The sequence below is a fragment of the Bos javanicus genome, chromosome 17 (assembly GCF_032452875.1).
Source record: "Bos javanicus breed banteng chromosome 17, ARS-OSU_banteng_1.0, whole genome shotgun sequence".
Taxonomy (NCBI): domain Eukaryota; kingdom Metazoa; phylum Chordata; class Mammalia; order Artiodactyla; family Bovidae; genus Bos; species Bos javanicus.
This window is the reverse complement of record NC_083884.1, coordinates 47,192,922-47,210,390: the sequence shown is the minus strand read 5'-3', so window position 1 is coordinate 47,210,390 and position 17,469 is coordinate 47,192,922. Positions and strand designations below refer to the sequence as shown.

Below are 17,469 nucleotides of genomic sequence, written 5' to 3'. Positions count from 1 at the left end.
ATCTTTTCTGCTCGATTTTCCTTGAGTGTGTGTGTGTGTGTGTGTGGTGGTGGTGGTGGGGGTGGTGGGGGTCATTGGCCACATGTCAGAGGTTTTGCTTTCTCTGTCCAGGATGACCCATCACAGCAGGTATGGGTCACAGGGTGCTGGTCCAGGGAAACCCTATTCAGTGGCTGCCAGTGCCCTGAGTGTGTCACCAGGCTCGCGACCTCTCTCCTGCCCTCCTGGCTATCTCGTTCCTGGTTGAGTAGCCCTTCCTGTGTAAGTTCCAGGGAAGGGAGGGAGGGAGGGTGTTGTGGGCAGAGGTACCTCGACATCAATGTTGGGCGAGCTCTCCCTTGGATCATAGTCGTACAGGGCCACCATCCTTCGCGTCGACACCGAGTGCTGTCTGCCGCTTCTCCTGTTTCTCTCTGTTCACATCACAAGAAGAACACCATCATGAAGTGATTTCAAAGCCAGTGGCGTCCCCTCTCCCTTGGCTCGATCAGTGGAGCCAAGTCACATGCGACCAGTGTGGCTGAGATGACTGCTGGGCTCTAGTGCTGGCCCAGCCAGGGAAGCCCCCAGGCTCCCTACGCTCACGCTGAAGTCCAGTCTAGCCCCACTCCTTTCTCTCTGTGTATAGGAACAGGGGAGACTTAGAGCAGGGAATTCGCTCAAATAGTCAATCTAAAGGGCTTGGAGTGGCACACGGTGCATGTGAGGGGCGGGGGTAAGCAGGCCACTTGCAGGTTGTGACCCAGCTCAGAGGAACCCCATAAACACCAGGTCAAAAATGCTGCCCATGTAGCTGCTATGAAGATGATTCTCTCTCAGATTATTCTCGCTCAGACCAGAGGCACAGCCACCAGTCTGTCATCAGGAGAAGCAAGAGTCTATAGAAAGGGGCACCCTCTCTACCCGTCTCAGAGGTTCCTTTCCCTCCACTTCCTCTGGTGCCCTCGCTGTACTTTTAACAGCTGTCCCTGAAATAATGCCACTTGCGGAGAAGGCTCTGGGGGAGGCCCCCTCCACTGCCTGGCTGCGATCTGCCCTAGATGGAGCCCTGGGCTGTATATCAGCATAAGAGGGGAGAAAAGAAGAAAACCCCACACAGAGCATCTGGAAAAACTCCGAAAACAGCCACTTACAAGAAGGGCCAATGAAAAACCATGGGATCTGGCCCAAATTGTCAAACTCCCTGGCAAACCTCCGTTGTTGGGTTCCTAAATGACGTTTCTCCTGGAGAAAGTGGGCATTGAGGCCTTTCTCCCAAACACAGCCACCTTTTGCCTAAGATTGATTTTTGGAATTCAATGCACAGAAATGAAAACTCCTAAAGACAAGTGTTTTGAAAGCATGTAAAGTGAGTTAAGCAGCTTTTCAGGAGTCAGCGGCAGGCATAGGGCTCATTGTGTGCATGTGCAAAATTCAACCCTCAGCTCCTGGTCAAGAATCACTGCTTTTATTTGAAATAAGCAAGCACACCTTTGCAGGACCTGCATGTATGTTTCCTGGATCAAATTACAGTGGTAACCAGAGGTTAATTACAGTGTTGCTAAACTGCTAATTTCACAGGGGAACCCTATGTCAGTGGCATTAAGGCTACACATGTACTGTATTGAGGTGTGATTTATATACAGTATGACTCAGTCTAGTGTTCATTCACTTTAGTAAGTTTTGATAAACTCTATGGTCACATAACCACCACAACCATCAAGATATTGAAGTTATGTCACCGTCCCCAAATTCCTTCATGCCCATTTGTCACCTCCAACCTAGGTAACCACTGATCTGTTTTCTATCCTAATAGTTCTGCCTGTTTTAGCATATTGTTTAAATGGCATCTCATGGATGTAGCTTTTGGGGACTGGCTTCTTTCCTTGGGACAGTGCATCTGAGATTCAGTCATGTTATTGCATGGATCAATAATTTGTTCTACTCTTATTGGTGAGTAGTATCCCATTGTATTGATGTACCATAGTTATTTTATCCATTTACCAGCCAGAAAACATTTGAGTTCTTTCTGGTTATTAGTGATTTTTCAAAATTTAGTTTTGGTTGTGCTGGGACTTTGTTGCTGCGTGCAAGCTTTCTCTAGTTGAGGCGAGTGGGGGCTACTCTTTTTGCAGTGTGAGGGCTTCTCCTTGTGGTGGCTTTTCTTGTTTTGGAGCATGGGCTCTAGGGTGCATGGGCTCAGTAGTTCAGGTGCACAGGCTTAGCTGCCCTGTGACACGTGGGATCTTAGTTCCTGGACCAGAGATCAAATCTATATCCCCTGCACTGGCAGGCAGATTCTTAACCACTGGATCGCCGGGGAAGTCCCACTCAGAAATATTTAATTTTGATAACATCTAACACAATTTTTAAAATATATCATATCAAAACAATTGTTGCCTGATCATTACAAAGTTTCTCTCCTTTGTTTTCTTCTATAAGTTTTATAGTCTTCATTTTTATATTGAAGACAGTATGAATCTTGAGTTAAGCTTTTCACTACAGTGAGAATATGGCTTGAGATTCACTTTTTGCCTGTGGATGTCCAGTAATTCCAGCACCTATTATTGAAAAGACTACCCCTTCTCAATTGAATTGCATTTTTACCTCTGTCAAAAGTCAGTTGATCGTGGATATGTTGATCAGTCTGGGGGGTCTGTTCTACCCTGTTCCTCTGTGTGCCTGTCCTTTCTCCAGCACCACATGGTCTTGATCAGTTTGCCTTTATAGTGAGTCTTAAAATCAAGTTACATGAGTCTTTCACATTTTTCTTTTAAAAACGGTTTCAGTGATTTTTAGTTTCTCTGACTTTTCATATGCATGAAAGATTTAGCTTATTGATTCTATATAATGCTTTGCATGGACCTTGACTGCTGTTTTGATGAACATATAGGTTGGTTTGGGGATATCTGACATCTTAATGTCTTAGCAATATTAAGTCTATGAACAGTCCATCTCTATTTACTTCGGGATTCTTTGATTTCTTTCATCAATGTTTTATCATTTCAACATACAGATACTGCATGTATTTTGTTAGACTTAACCATTTCACATCTTCATTGTGTTACTGTACACAGTATTACTTTTTCAATTTAAATCTCAAATTTTCATTGCTAACCTATGGAAATGCAATTGCTTTTGTATCCATTGACCTTACTAGTCTCACTTGTATTCTAGGAACTGTATTTATAGGTTCTCTGAGATTTTCAAGGTAGGCTTCCATGTGATCTTTCCATTCTGTGGGCCATTGCTCCCTGGCTCTCCTTGTACTGCACATTCTAGCATGCAGCTGGAAAGGAGAGATGAGCGTGGACATTGTAGCCTTACTCCTAGTCTCAGGATGGAAGCTTCCAGTCTTTCACCATGAGAAACATTGCCTCAACATAAAAGGGCAAGCAGGTATCTCAGCTTGGTTCCCTCAACTAGTCTAGGGACTACTGAATAAAAAGACATTTAATCCAAGTGATCATGTAAATCAAGTTTCTTTTTTTTTAGCAGATTGCTCCTAGACTCTCTGGGCCTGTGGTGCACGAGCCCATTTCCTCTTTGAAGAGGCACTGTCGACTTCAGGAAAGGGGGCAGCGATGCGAGGGAATGGAAGGTGTGAGGGCTCAGAGAGCTGTGGTCTCGGGGATTTAATCTGGGCAGTTTATTCATATGAAACCTTGACTGTGAGACATGGATCTTGAGACAATGAACTCATTAATACCAAAAAGGTTGAGATATTTGCTTTTGTGTTTGTCCTTAAAATCATGCATATTACTTGAGCCACTGAACTTTGTCTGGAGTGTGATTTAGAAGTGAATCCAGGGGAGGCAGTGGGGTGCACTGGGAGTTTGGGATTAGCAGACGCAAACTATTACATATGGGCTTCCCTGGTGGCTTGGTGGTAAAGGATCCACCTGCCAAACCAGGAGACACAGGTTTGATCCCTGGGTTAAGAAGATGCCCTGGAGGAAGAAATGGCAACCCACTCCAGTATTCTTGCCTGGAAAGTCCCATGGACAGAGGAGAACCTGGCGGGCTACAATCCATGGGGTCACAAAAGAGTCAGACATGACTGAGCACGCACGCAATGCACAATGAACTATTACATACAGGACAGATAAATAACAAGGTCCTGCTGTATAGCACAGGGAACTATATTCAATATCTTGTAACAAACCATAATGGACGAAAATATGAAAAGGAATGTATATATGTGTATAATTGATTCACTTTGCTATACAGGAGATTGGCACAACATTGTAAATCAACTATAAGTCAATAAAAATAAATTTAGAAAAAGGTTAAACAATAAAAAAGAAGTGAATGTAATGTTTTGAAGTATTAAAACTTTAAATATGAATCCCATGAGTCTTTCTGTCTACAGTTATTTAGAAAAAGGAGAGGCCTTTTGAATGAGTAGATTTTCCTTGCATGTGGAAAAATTAAAGATCATAAATGTAATGTTGCTGAAAACAGTTTTACTGTTTGCTCAGTGGTTCTAGATAAACAAAAGAATTTAGTATCCAAATTAAAGGGTAAAAATCTTTTATGTCTTTGGATAAGCAGAATTTACCTGAAGAATGGAAAGCATACGACTTATCCAATCATCCTTTGAAATTTATCATAGATAGTCAATGTGCAAAGTAGTACCAGTGTGCTGGTGGTCCAGTGGCTAAGACTGTGCTCCCAAAGCATGGGGCCCAGGTTCAGTCCCCAGAGGGCAAAGTAGATCCCACAGGCTGCAACTAAAGATCCCGCACGCTGCAATTAAGACACGGAGCAGCCAAATAAATAAATACTAAAACAAACAAAACCCGTATATTACCAGTATCAGTCCATTCATGCTGAGATAACAAAGTGCCATAGATTGGGGGCTGAGACAACAAGCATCCATTTCTCACAGTCCTGGGGTGTGGGATGTCCAAGATCAAGGTGCTGGCTGACTTGGTGTCTGGTGAAGACCTGCTCCCTTCCTTCCTGGTTCACAGATGACTTCCTGCTCCTTGTGTCCTCACGTGATGGAAGGGGGAAGGGGCTCTCTGGGGTCTCTTTTATAAGGGTGCTAACCCCATTCATAAGGGCTCCACCCTCATGACCAGATCACTCCCAAAGGCCCTACCTCCTAATAAACCATCACATTACAGATTAAAGTTTCAACAAATGAATTTTAGGGGACACAAGCATTTCATCCACAACAACCCAAAAATGTTTACTTTCTAAATGTGATAGGCAAGGCCATACTTCATCTTTCATGAGAAGATCATCTGTGTTTTCATAAATATTTAGATGCCTGTATGTCTGTATCTCAGGACTATTAAAACCTTGGTTTACAGAATGGGTTTTGCCCAAGAAAATCTGATGGTTAACACTCAGATTTTGGGGACTTCCCTGGTGGTCCAGTGTTTACGACTCTGTGCTTCCAATGCATGGGGCACAGCTTCAGTCCCTGGTCTGGGAACTAAGATCCCGCATGCCTGGTGTGGCCAAAAAATAAAATGGTCAAGTGACAAGGACTTACTCGTCACTTATAGTGACACTTAAGTGACACTTATAGTAGCACAGGGAACTATATGAAATATCTTTAAAAAAAAAACCAAAGCATTCATTCCTCTGCTCAGCGCTGTCTCCTGCCCTGAGTTGGTGTTTTGTTTTGTTTTTTGGCAGTTTAAAAAATATATATTTTTTTAATTTTTGGCTGTGCTGGGTCTTTGTTGTTGCACTCAGGTTTTCTCACGTCGCAGTGATCTGGGGCTACTCTGTAGTCGCAGTACTCAGGCTTCTCATTGCAATGGCTTCTCTTGTTTTGAAGCATGGGCTCTAGGGGGCATGGGCTTCAGTAGCTGTGGCTCCTGGACTCCAGAGCACAGGCTCAATAGTTGTGGTACATGAGCTCAGCTGCTCCAAGGCATGTGGGATCTTCCCAGTAGGGGGTAGAACCTGTGTCCCCTGAATTGGCAGGTGGACTCTCCACCACTGAGCCACCAGAGAAGCCCTGGGCTGGTGTTTTGTGCTACAAAACCCTGGAGGAGGCAGGTGCCACCTGGCCTGCAGGCTCACAGGTGAGCAGGACGTGGCCTCTTACCTATTTTCTCCACAGGTGTGTTCAGAGGGAGGAAGCCTTGTCTTAGAAGCTGGTCCATCATCTCTTCATCATCTGCCTGGATCTCAGAGACCATGTTACAGGGGATAAGGCCAAGCCGGGCACAGGTTTCCCCGCGGTAGAATCCATCAGCGTCTTTATCACCATACACCTGGAGTCATGGGAAAAAGGCAAGGCATTGGGGTGGCTGGTTCAGAAATAGATCAGCTCTGTTCACCTAGAGTCACAGTTAGTCAGACACTGACTTGAAGAACATGGAAAATCGCTGCTTGTGGGCATAAGTGTGTACACATAGCCCTCACCCTAAAAATCTGTATGTCTAAGAACCTGTTTCTCCTCCAGGGTTTTGATAGCTTCTGGAGCTCCCATTGACCAGGGGGCTGCCCGGCAAGGCCAGGGCTTTGCTAGCTGAGTGCATGTGTGTGAACGCACACAAGTTAAGTGCCGCCTGCCACCTCCCCCCCTCCATACACATACATGCAAGTGCAGTATAACAAATGATTCCTCCATAAGAAGACAGCGCCACTGTCTGGCATTCCAGAAGTGAGAAACCTCAACTCACAAAGGGATTCTGTGTGTACTATTCTGCGGGGTAAGCATCACCATTCTTTAGAGTCCGTTTTAGTTAGCGACCTCTTTCAAAGGTTATTGTCAGTGCCCTTTCGGAAATTTGCAAACTTGGGGTTCAAGGTCCTTTCCCCTCTCCTAGGGAGCATCCCATTTCTTCCTTCTGACTCCAGACTCAGGCTCTTCCTCTACTACTGATAGGAGGCTGAATGTCAAATACAAGAGGAAGTAGCCTGTTGTTTTGAGGTGTTAAGGCATCTGTCCCCAAGTTTTGTGGCACTAAGAACTGGTTTTGTGGAATACAATTTTTCCATGGACTGGGGGTGGTGGTGGTTTCCAGATGATTCACACACTGTAGGGTTTGTACTCCTATGAGAATCTAATGCTTCCACTGATCTGACGGGAGATGGAACTCAGGTGGTAATGTGAGTGATGGGGAGCGGCTGTAAATGCAGATGAAGCTTTGCTTGCTCACCTGCCACTCACCTCCTGTTGTGCAATCCAGTTCCTAACAGGCCACAGACCCATACTGGTCCATGGCCCGAGGGTTGGGGACCCCTGTGTTAAGGAACTTGGATCTGGTGAGCACCCCCTCCCCATCCTCCCCCGCCACCTGTACCCCCTGGGCCATGCCCCCACCTTGATGATCTGCCCTTCTTTAAAGGGAAGCTCCTCTTCTGCAGCGTCTGGGTTCGGGGACATGGTAAGGGGGTCGTAGTCAAAAAGGGCCACAAAGATGCGGGCTGGGAGCTCTTCTGCCCCAGGGTCTGTCTCTGACTCTTCGTAGAAGTCCGGAGAAAGCCGGTCCCGCCCGTACTCATCTGGGAGTGCATGGGATAAAGCACAGGGTCTAAGTGATTCCCACCAGCCATTCTCCCTGCTTTACCCAGAAAGGTGAGCTGTTATACAAAGTGTGGTTTTGGAAAATGAAGAGAGAAGCACTTTAAGTTGTTTTTTTTTTTTTCTTAATGTGTAGCTGGGCTTTCCTAGTGGTTCAGTGGTAAAGAATCCACCTGCCAATGCAGGAGATGTGGGTTCGATCCCTGATGTGGGAAGATGCGATGTGCCTCGAAGCAACTAAGTCTGTGTAACAAGGCTATTCAGCCTGTGTTCTGGAGTCCAGGAGCCGCAACTACTGAGCCCACATGTTGCAACTACGGGAGCCTGCAGCCTAGAACCTGTGCTCTGCAACAAGAGAAGACACCACAATGAGCAGCCTGTGCACGACAAGAGAGCAGCCCCCACTGACCCCAGTAGAGACAAGCCCGTGCAGCAGCAAAGACCCAGCACAGTCCAAAACAAAACAATCCATAAAGTCATAAAAATAAGTTCTTAAAGAAATGTGTAGCTCAACATGCAGGCAAAAATGGATCACCTCGACAGAGATGGGTTTGAAAAGCTAATAACTAGTATGAAACGTAGGCAGCAGGGTGAGTGTAAGTGTGCTGCTTGTGAAGACAGCGAGAGATAAAGGACTGTGTTTCAATGACCTCCTGGGCAGGACTGGTCTGAGCGCTGGTTGTGGGGGCGGGTGACGGGTGGCCAAGTCCCAGGGATTAGGAAGGACCTGTTCAGGAGTCAAGCATAGAGACCCAGAGACCCTCTCAGTTCGGTTCAGTCACTCAGTCATGTCTGACTCTTTGCAACTCCATGAAATCGCAGCACACCAGGCCTCCCTGTCCATCACCAACTCCCGGAGTTCACTCAGATTCACGTCCATCGAGTCAGTGATGCCATCCAGCCATCTCATCCTCTGCCGTTCCCTTCTCCTCCTGCCCCCAATCCCTTCCAGCATCAGAGTTTTTTCCAATGAGTCAACTCTTCGCATGAGACCCTCTAGGTTTCCATTAACAGATGAGCCAGAGCACAAGGATGTTAAGAGATGTATTTGCCTATCTGTCAAAGTTTGATACAGGTGACTGAGCTGCTCACTTGGCTCCAAATACGTAAGTGGCAATGAATGCATTACAATGAATTAATGAATTCCTGGAAGAATTGAGTTTCAAGTCCGCCTACCACTGAGCTCCTAAAGACGATTCTTTTGAAATCCTAGTATATATGCGTATGTATTACAAGGCTGAGCACCAAAGAATTGATGCTTTCGAACTGTGGTGCTTGTGGTGCCTGGACAGCAAACCAGTCAATACTAAAGAACATCAACCTTGAATATTCATTGGAAGAAATGATGCTAAAACTGAAGCTCTTTGGCCACCTGATGCAAAAGAACTGACTCATTGGGAAAGACACCGATGCTGGGAAAGATTGAAGGCAAAAGGAGAAAGGGGCAGCAGAGGATGAGATGGTTGGATAGCATCACCATCTCAATGGACATGAATTTGAGCAAACTCCAGGAGATGGTGAAGGACAGGGATGCCTGGCATGTTGCAGTCATGGGATAACAAAGAGATGAGCATTAGTGAGCAACTGAACATCAACAACATTATTAAATGTCGTTACAGACATGCATATATCTCACTATATATGTATACATTTATTAATATGCATATAGAGAGAACAAACATCTGCTAGTGAATTATACTGTTTTGACTACAGTATAAGGACTGTAGAAGGACTGAGAAGGACTCAGAACATCAGCGGGGAAGCAAATGAGAAAAACTCCAATCGTCAGAAAGGAGGGTAGGGGTGGGACAAACAGCCGGTCAAAATTTGTGTCACCAGCACAAGGAGCACAGGAGGTGGGATAAGAGGATGTCAAAGCTGTGTGGGGGACACAGAGGGTGTGGGGAGAGCCAGAGTCTTGGCTGCTTCCACCAGCAGAAACAGGCAGTTGAAAAATAAAAAAGCACTTTAACTGCAGGAAAGGTTGGTCTTTAAAATGCAGTGAACTGTTAACATTATTTGAATTCGGGATTCTTTTAGGATACCAAGATAATCTAAACATTCAGTAACTTCGCTTCTGCTAGGGAACAGAAGTCAACAGCACGACCTTACTGATTTCTTCACACCAGTTTTGATTTTGTTTATAGTCAATGCAGATTCTTTACCAGCTGAGACAGCAGGGAAGCCCATGAATGCTGGAGAAGGTAGCCCATCCTTTCTCCAGCGGATCTTCCCGACCCAGGAATCAACCAGAGTCTCCTGCATTGCAGGCTGATTCTTTACCAACTGACCTATCAGGGAAGCTCAAAGGCAACAAAACTGAACAGCTCGGCCTTACTTTCTTCACACCAGTTTTGATTTTGTTTATAGTCAGTGAGAGGGCTTCCCAGGTGGTGCCAGTGGTAAGAACCCGCCTGCCAAAGCAGGCAGACGTAAGAGACACAGGTTGGATCCCTGGGTCGGGAAGATCCCCTGGAGGAGGGCACAGCAACCCGCTCCAATATTCTTGCCTGGAGAATCCCAAGGACAGAGGAGCCTGATGGGTTTCAGTCCACAGCGTCACACAGAGTCAGACATGACTGAAGCGACAGCACACACGCACACACGGTCAATGAGAGGGTCTCATACTTTGCCCCCCTAGTCATTAAATGTTCTCTAAATTAAATAGCACGAAGCTAATGGTACGCCATCTCGTGACCTGTGACGTCTCTGTATGTGTAGTGATGCAGTGGTTTTTTCATGCTCGTGGCTGATGGTAGAGAAGACCATTAGCAGCATGAGAAGGATGTTTTCAATTCAGCTGGGTAACTTTGGGAGTTTTGCAGAAGGAACTTAACAAAACAGCAGTGTGACCCAGTGGGTGCTGTTTCAGCTGAGGGAAAAGTCACTGAAGGAGCACTGTGGCTACAACTGTGGTTGCACCCACCCAGAGGACTCCCAGGGCTTCCTTGACTAAGTTGATGTGATGATCGTGGAGTTGGAACGTACAGGCAAGTTCACAAGGGGAGGACTGGGTAGGTCACTGTCACTCTGGAAGACCTTTGAGTTACTCCTACAATTCACATGCTCTCAGGAGTTGGCTCAAGTTCAGGCACCGTGATGTGCAGACAACTGTGCCTCTACGTCTTTAAGTCCCAAATCACACCAAGCACAAGTGGGAGACCGGCAAGAGGATCTCAGGCTAGCACCATGCTCAGTGAAAACAGCAGGCAGTCACCCACACCATTACAGGATCTCTCTCTGGTTTGCAGGGAGGAGCCGGGATGGGGTGGAAGTGGTTGGAGCACTTGGAGTTGGTGTATATGAGTGGAAGTGTGGGTATGATGTCACGGTGTTTCCTCCAGAGAAGGTGTGTTAGATACTTTATGGAATCAGACCTCATGGGAAGAGAACAGTGGCCTCCATGGAATGTGTCCACACAAACCCAGCTTCACAGGGTTTGGAGTGACTGGGAGGCCCTTCCTTTTCTTGGGGGCAGGCTAGACTCAAGGAAGAACTTACCGCCAGCTGCTGGTCTGACCTGGGCGTGGATGCTCCTCCCTCTGCCCTGATGTGGAATATCCTGGCCTGGGGTAGGAGGGGGTCTTTGTCAGGAAGGAAGAAGGGTCTGCAAACCACGTGCAAAGTTGAAGATCCTGACTTGCCCCTGCTGGCTCCCGAATCCTCCTGTGCTGCCAGAATAAGCACTGTCTTCTATAAGTGAACTTCTTCCCTCACTACCTGAGGCTACCTGCCTCCACTGTTCTCTCCATTGTAATTTCTACAGAGAAAAAGTGGGTTGCCTATGAAGCATAATTTACAGCTGCTCCTCTTCTCCTTACAGGGAAACCCAGGGAGACGAGTCTCCTTTCTAGAGAGTCAAGTTTTGTTTATTTAGTTAAGTCATTTTAACTTTTCCCATCTGGATATAGAGAAAATGTGCTGCATTTCCTTGCTATGTAAGCTCAGTGGCCAAAATAACCTGGAAAATGGGAGGAAAATGGAGATTTTCACAGTCGACCAGTAAGAGCAGAATGCTCTAGGATGTGGTATTTCTTTTCAGATGGGTACACCCTTGAGCCTTTTCATCTGTCAGGTAAATAACTAGATAAATGTAAAGACCAAAAATTACACAGGAAGAAACCAAATCCAATGAAATCCTTGTTTGGGGTCATTGATTAAGATTATGAGGCCTTCGTTATGCTAATTATATGACTTAGAATTTACCAGATATGGAACTATATAATTTTTATCTTTTTAAATCAGGAAGGGCATTGTTTTCTTAATTAAGGAAATCCAGAGTATATTTAAAAGTATAATATATTTTAGTTGTGAATGCATTGCTTATTAAAAAATATATGTAGGAGGGGAGTTTCTCCATAAAAGAAAAGGATATTTTTGGAGTTGGCAGATTTCTAAAGTATTAATTACTGATATTGGCACAGGAAAACTATAACTAAATAAACAGAGACTAGAGGAAAATCGCCTATTTGTCACTGACCAAGCACTTCCTAGAGTTTGGGGCATGATTCTCCTCTTCTTTGAGTCATTTTTGTCTTTTGAAAATATAATAGGTTCTTTGGTCTGTGAATATATGTATATGAAAATATAAAGTGATTGATACTAATTATGCTTTATAATTATGCTTTCTTGCCTTGCTCCATGCTAAGAGATCAGGTACAATGAAAGAAATTCTATCATGGATTTATTTAACACTTTTTTGGGTTCTATTATTGAGGCTTTTTTTTTTTTTTCTTTGTGAAGGTGTTACCACAGTATTACTCTCTTGCTACTAACTTGAAGTGAAGTGAAGGTCAATCAGTCATGTCCAACTCTTTGAGACCCCATGGACTATACAGGGGAATTATCTAGGCCAGAAAACTGGAGTGGGTAGTTGTTCCGTTCTCCAGGGGATCTTCCAAACCCAGGGATCAAACCCAGGTCTCCCGCATTACAGGCACATTCTTTACCATCTGAGCCACCAGAGAAGCCCAAGAATACTGGAGTGGGTAGCCTATCCCTTCTCCAGGAGATTTTCCCAACCCAGGAATCAAACCAGGGTCTCCTGAATTGCAGGCAGATTCTTTACCAGGTGAGCTGCCAGGGAAGCCCTCTACTAACTTAGCTAGTGTCTTTCACTAAAATTAAGACATGTGCAGCCTTCTGCATTCTTTCCCTTAAGACAAATCCACCTGAAGGATTGTCCAAGACTCTGATGGGGAGACTGTGGGTCCACTTATGTTTTCCTTTACTTCCTTGCCCAGTTGACAATTTGTAGCGCCATAATTTTCAGCCCTGTAGACTTTTCTCTGTCCTAGGAGACTGGAGTGGGAGACCCACAAGGCCTCCTCCAGAGGACACCCCTTCTCAGCGCCAGGACATTAAACTTCAACCACAGAAACAGTGGCGGTTCACGTAACGAGCATTCACTCATTAAAGTCACAGTCGAATGAGCACTTAGGAACCAAATTCAACAGGAAGAACGGTCTTGAACTGGTCCTCACCTCCTTCCTCAAGACTCTTATTTACAAGTCTTTTATTTTACAAGCCAGGAGATCCTACTTAACCTCAGTAATTGTTACAGGGGCAACTATACACAAATTAAATGAAGATCTGAGTGATGTGACACTGGTTTACAACACTCAAAAATAATGTAGGCTTAGTATACACAAGGGCTTCCCTAGTGGCTCAGATAGTGAAGAATCTGACTGCTTGCAATGTAGGAGACCTGGGTTCAGTCCCTGGGTTGGGAAGATCCCCTGGAGGAGGGCACGGCAACTCACTCTGGTGTTCTTGCCTGGAAAATCCACACAGACAGAGGAGCCTGGTGGGCTACAGTCCATGGGGTCGCAAAGAGTCGGACACGACCGAGTCACTAAGCACCATGCAGTATATGCAGAATTCTGCTAGTGGGTCTGTAATATGTGAAACCAGTGTTTTCCAGCTGATTTTATTTTTTAGCTTATTTTATTACTTTTTAGCCTAACTGAAAACAGTCTGTTGTTTTAAAGGTCCTTTAACATTCTATAGAATTTTTCACTGATAAAAATAAAAACATTCTAAAAACTGTAAAGATGGAAAAAGAAACTATTTTACCCTATTGTTTGGGTTCTACGGGAAAGAAACATCTAGAAGGAGGAGAAAACTTCAGGGGATCTGATTTGGTTCATAAAGTTTTTAATTATTGTTGGCTGATGTGAACAAAGCCCAACTGTCTTTTAAACCTTAGCTATTTAAACGGACTGGGGCTGTGTTTCCAGGTGTCTGGACTGTCCAAGGGCTGCTTTCCTTGAGCCCTGTCTCACCAGATCAATGTTTTTCTCTCAACTACTTCTGTTCCATGAATGGGTCTCTTGCTTTGTTTTGTGTGTGTGTGTGTTTTCACAAAAAGCTAGTTTATTTGTGCTGATTACCAGATTCCATTATCTTGCGTATAATACTTTTTGGAACTGTTATGCCGGGGTTCATTCCAGTAATAAAAAGGTTCCCGTCTGACCTTCGGCCACGCTCCCCCTCTTAGTGGATTGATGAGAATGACTACAATGACAGCTTTCAGCACGGCTGGCTGAATTCCAAAAAGTAATTAAGAGAATGGAATTGGATGCCTGAGGATGACTCATGCACGAGGAGGTGGCCAGATGGACAGGGTCAACACACAGTTCAGGGCACACATTCAGGCCTCCTGCTGTTTTTTCATAACTTTCAACCCCAGTTGCCCAAGTGTTTCATGCATACAGATAACTCTCCACTGGCTGGGGGCTCCTTTAGGTATTTGGAGTTCAACCACCCATCCCTGTCTCTGCTGCTCTGACCATGAGCATTTCAGGAGAGCATGAACTAGGTGGGGAGATGGCCCATTATCATCTCTTCCATGCTTAGGATGGCAGTCTTTGCAGTTAAAAAAAAAAAAAATTGTAGGGAGAAGACTGACCTCAAAGGTCAGTATATTTTGAGAATCCTTAAATTTAGGTTCCATTTATTTGGTTCTGTTTCTGCCTTCTTTTGCCATAAATAACCAAGTGTCTTCTGTATTTAGTTGAAAATGCTATTCCTAATAATTTTTTAAAAAATGTTTAGATTGAGCCATGTGCTCTGGTTAAAAGAAAGATGGAGGACTCCATCCGGCTCACTAACCCGCAGCATGGACCATCATTGGCCGGGACCTGTGGGAACCAGCACTGCCGTGGGAAAACCTCCGGCCCACGTGATCCGCCCGATCAGCCCGTCCTGCGGTCACCGGGTTTCCTAAAATCTAAAGACAAAACAATGACACGGTCATCAGTCTTGCCAGTCGTGGGAAGAAAAGAATTAAGTCAGCCAAATCAATTCAACTTAGAAGCAGAAGCTCTAAAGGCAACTAAACTTAGCTTTTAACTGAAAGGTTAGCTGAATAACCTGGAAGAGAAAAAGAGTGCTCACCCCAGGCACCCCGTCTTCTACAGCACAGTTGCTTTTCCGGGCGGGGGCGAGGGAGAGAACCCCTCGGGAGACATCTTTTTGTTGCTGGTGCTGCTGCTGAAGCCAAGTATTTTGAGCCATAGTGAGAGTGGCTTAGATAAGACTCGTCACGCCTTTGGTACCTCTTTTCTAGTCTCAGCACAGTCTGCCCTCCTCCAGTGACCCCAAAGGTGGGAAAAACACTGCATTTCCCAAATGTCCTGCTTGGGCAAAGTTGTGTGCGAGGTTACCGAAAACTCAAAGACAGAAGTTTCTGTGCATTACCAGCTCTGAAACTCATGGCGCCGTCTTGACGCTATTCCAAAGACTTCCAAACCTTCACGTTTCAGGGCTAACCCGAACTATTTTCCTTTATGGATGTTTTGCCTCTGATTCGTACTAAAGGTTCGCATCCTATGCGAGAATCAAAGCAAAACCTCCAGCTCACTGGTGACTTAACTCAGGAAGTTTTCAGGGACACGGAATGAATCAGGGCTGGGAGCTTCAGAAATGAGTCTGAACAGGAAGTGGGCTGCAGTTTGCTGGTGACTCGGTAAACTGTGGGTCGGCGCCCTCTAGTGGACACGTCACAAACTGCACCGGCTCAAGCCCAAGGCCTGGCGCCCTGGGATGTCTCACCTGTGTTTTCATGGAAAAGTTCAGCATGACAGGAGCAAATGTTCTGAAAAGAGGACACAATATAGAGATGAATGAAGCCTTGAAGGAATCCCTACTCTTGAAAAGCACTCACAAGCCTGGAAGACAAGGCCTGGGGATGTGTCTAGAGCTGATGATCGAAAATCTCATTCAGAAAACTGCTCTCAGGAAAGAAACGTGGGGAAAAAAAAAAAAAAAAAACCTTTGGAAACAAATGCAAAGGTGGACTTCTTCAATAATTGTTCTCCATTCTTTTTTCCAGTTATGGATGAACTGGAAAACCAATCACAACCCAAAACCAAAACCACCACCAGAGAAAAACCCTAGTAAGCAATACCAGTTAGTCATAAATACATCCCCACGATTCATTTTGAAAAGTACGTGTTGCCAAACTTTGGGAGAATCAGAGTTCAGCTAACCCTTAATTAAAATTTAGATTCAGTTGTCCTTTAATTAAAGCAGCCATAATCATCACTGATTTGGAGGTGGGGAAGGGATCATTATTCTAAAGCAAAGTAAAGAAATCATCAGCATGGTGAAAAGATTGGGAAGCTTCATAAATCAAAAATGCATGGAAAAACGAGAAAGAGCCAGCAGAGAGAGTGCCCGGGACGGACACCAAAACAAAGAAAGAAGGTGAGAGAATGAAAACGGATTGGTTTGGCAAGCGGATGTGAGCGGGAGGTTTACTTCACACACCAAAGGGCCGTCTGCAACCCGGGGAGGAGGCTGGGCCTGTCGGGCAATGGCCCTACTGTCGGGCATTTTTATGCTTTTCTTCCAGGCATCTCGGAAATCTTCGCGGCCCGTGGGCTCATCCCAGCCGTACTTGCTGGGGGTGGACCTCTCTGGGCTCGGGTGGGGCTCATCGCTCCTGACGACGTCGCCGGGCTCCACTGGCTCCCCAAAATCCTCTTCGATGCTGCTCTGCCGTGTCAGCGTCCGGCGCCGGGCCAGCAGGGGCCTCAGGCTCCTCCTACAAGGACAGTGCCCGGGGCCGGGGCTGCACTGGGCAGTTGGGCTTCGGAAACTAAATCTCATCTCCTCCTCTTCGCTGCCGCAGTCCAGGCCGCTGTCCGGGCTCCTGGTGGCCGCGCGGCTGAACCGACAGCCTCTGTCTTCGAATATGAAGTCCTCGGCCTGGGGGCCCCTGGGTTTCGTGGGGTACCAGGAGCCGTGGAGGGCCTCGTGCCCCCGGCAGGGCCTGGCGGGCCTGGGCTCTCTGGCCAGCCCGGTCCTGACCCTGGAGGAGGCCCCTAAGCCCTGCTTGTGCAGGAACTCACAAGGCTCTCCATCCTCCTCCGCTACTTCGGGGATACTGAAAAGTCTCTTACTGTGGTGGGTCTGTTGGGGATACTCGGGCAACTCCGAGAAAGCACGTTCAGTGGTCCTATTCTTAGAGCACTCCTTAAGGAGGGGGCGGGGGTTGGTGTGTTAGCACAGGTGCCGGGAGTCAGTGTATGATCGCATATGAAGGAGGGCAGAGGGAAGGAAAGAAAATACAGAGAGAATTAGTCTCCGAGGCCATGAGGGAGAGAGCATGCTTGTACTCGTGGTGGGGCAGGGGGTGGGGGTGGGGGTGGGGGCAGATGGCATGCTCTGGCCGGGGCTCTGGAATGAAAACAGAATGGGTTAGATGGATGGGGCCGGAGCCGGGGGCCGAGCGCACGCGGAGCGTCCCGACGCCGTCAGGACTAGCCATGCAGCCAAACCAAGGAAAGAGAGGCCGCTGGGCCGCGGGTGTGGGGAGGATGGAGGCAGGAGGCTTCACACTGACCGAGGCGCTAGGGTCTGTGACATGGCTGTGCCCAGAGGCCGGGGACGTCTGAGTTCACTGGCCGCTGGCTGCACCCTGAGAAACTCCCAAGGTAGCTGCCCCGGGATGCCGGTGAGTGGAGGCCATTCGCAACACAGGAGGCCCC

General features: G+C 46.4%; 1 protein-coding gene across 10 annotated transcripts in view; it reads right to left on the bottom strand.

Moving 5' to 3' along the window:
- Positions 1-17,469, bottom strand: part of RIMBP2 (RIMS binding protein 2) — a 325,711-nt gene that overhangs the window by 14,799 nt on the left and 293,443 nt on the right. For 5 of the 10 annotated variants that reach the window (XM_061384505.1, XM_061384508.1, XM_061384503.1 and 2 more), the window contains 6 exons: positions 16,247-16,954; positions 14,588-14,705; positions 10,976-11,041; positions 7,274-7,455; positions 6,050-6,218; positions 310-413 (listed from right to left, as the gene is read on the bottom strand). In XM_061384505.1, the coding sequence (XP_061240489.1) occupies positions 310-413; positions 6,050-6,218; positions 7,274-7,455; positions 10,976-11,041; positions 14,588-14,705; positions 16,247-16,954 (1,347 nt within the window). The remainder of the gene's footprint in view (positions 1-309; positions 414-6,049; positions 6,219-7,273; positions 7,456-10,975; positions 11,042-14,587; positions 14,706-16,246; positions 16,955-17,469) is intronic. The other 5 variants (XM_061384509.1, XM_061384507.1, XM_061384513.1 and 2 more) reach the window with 3 other exon arrangements.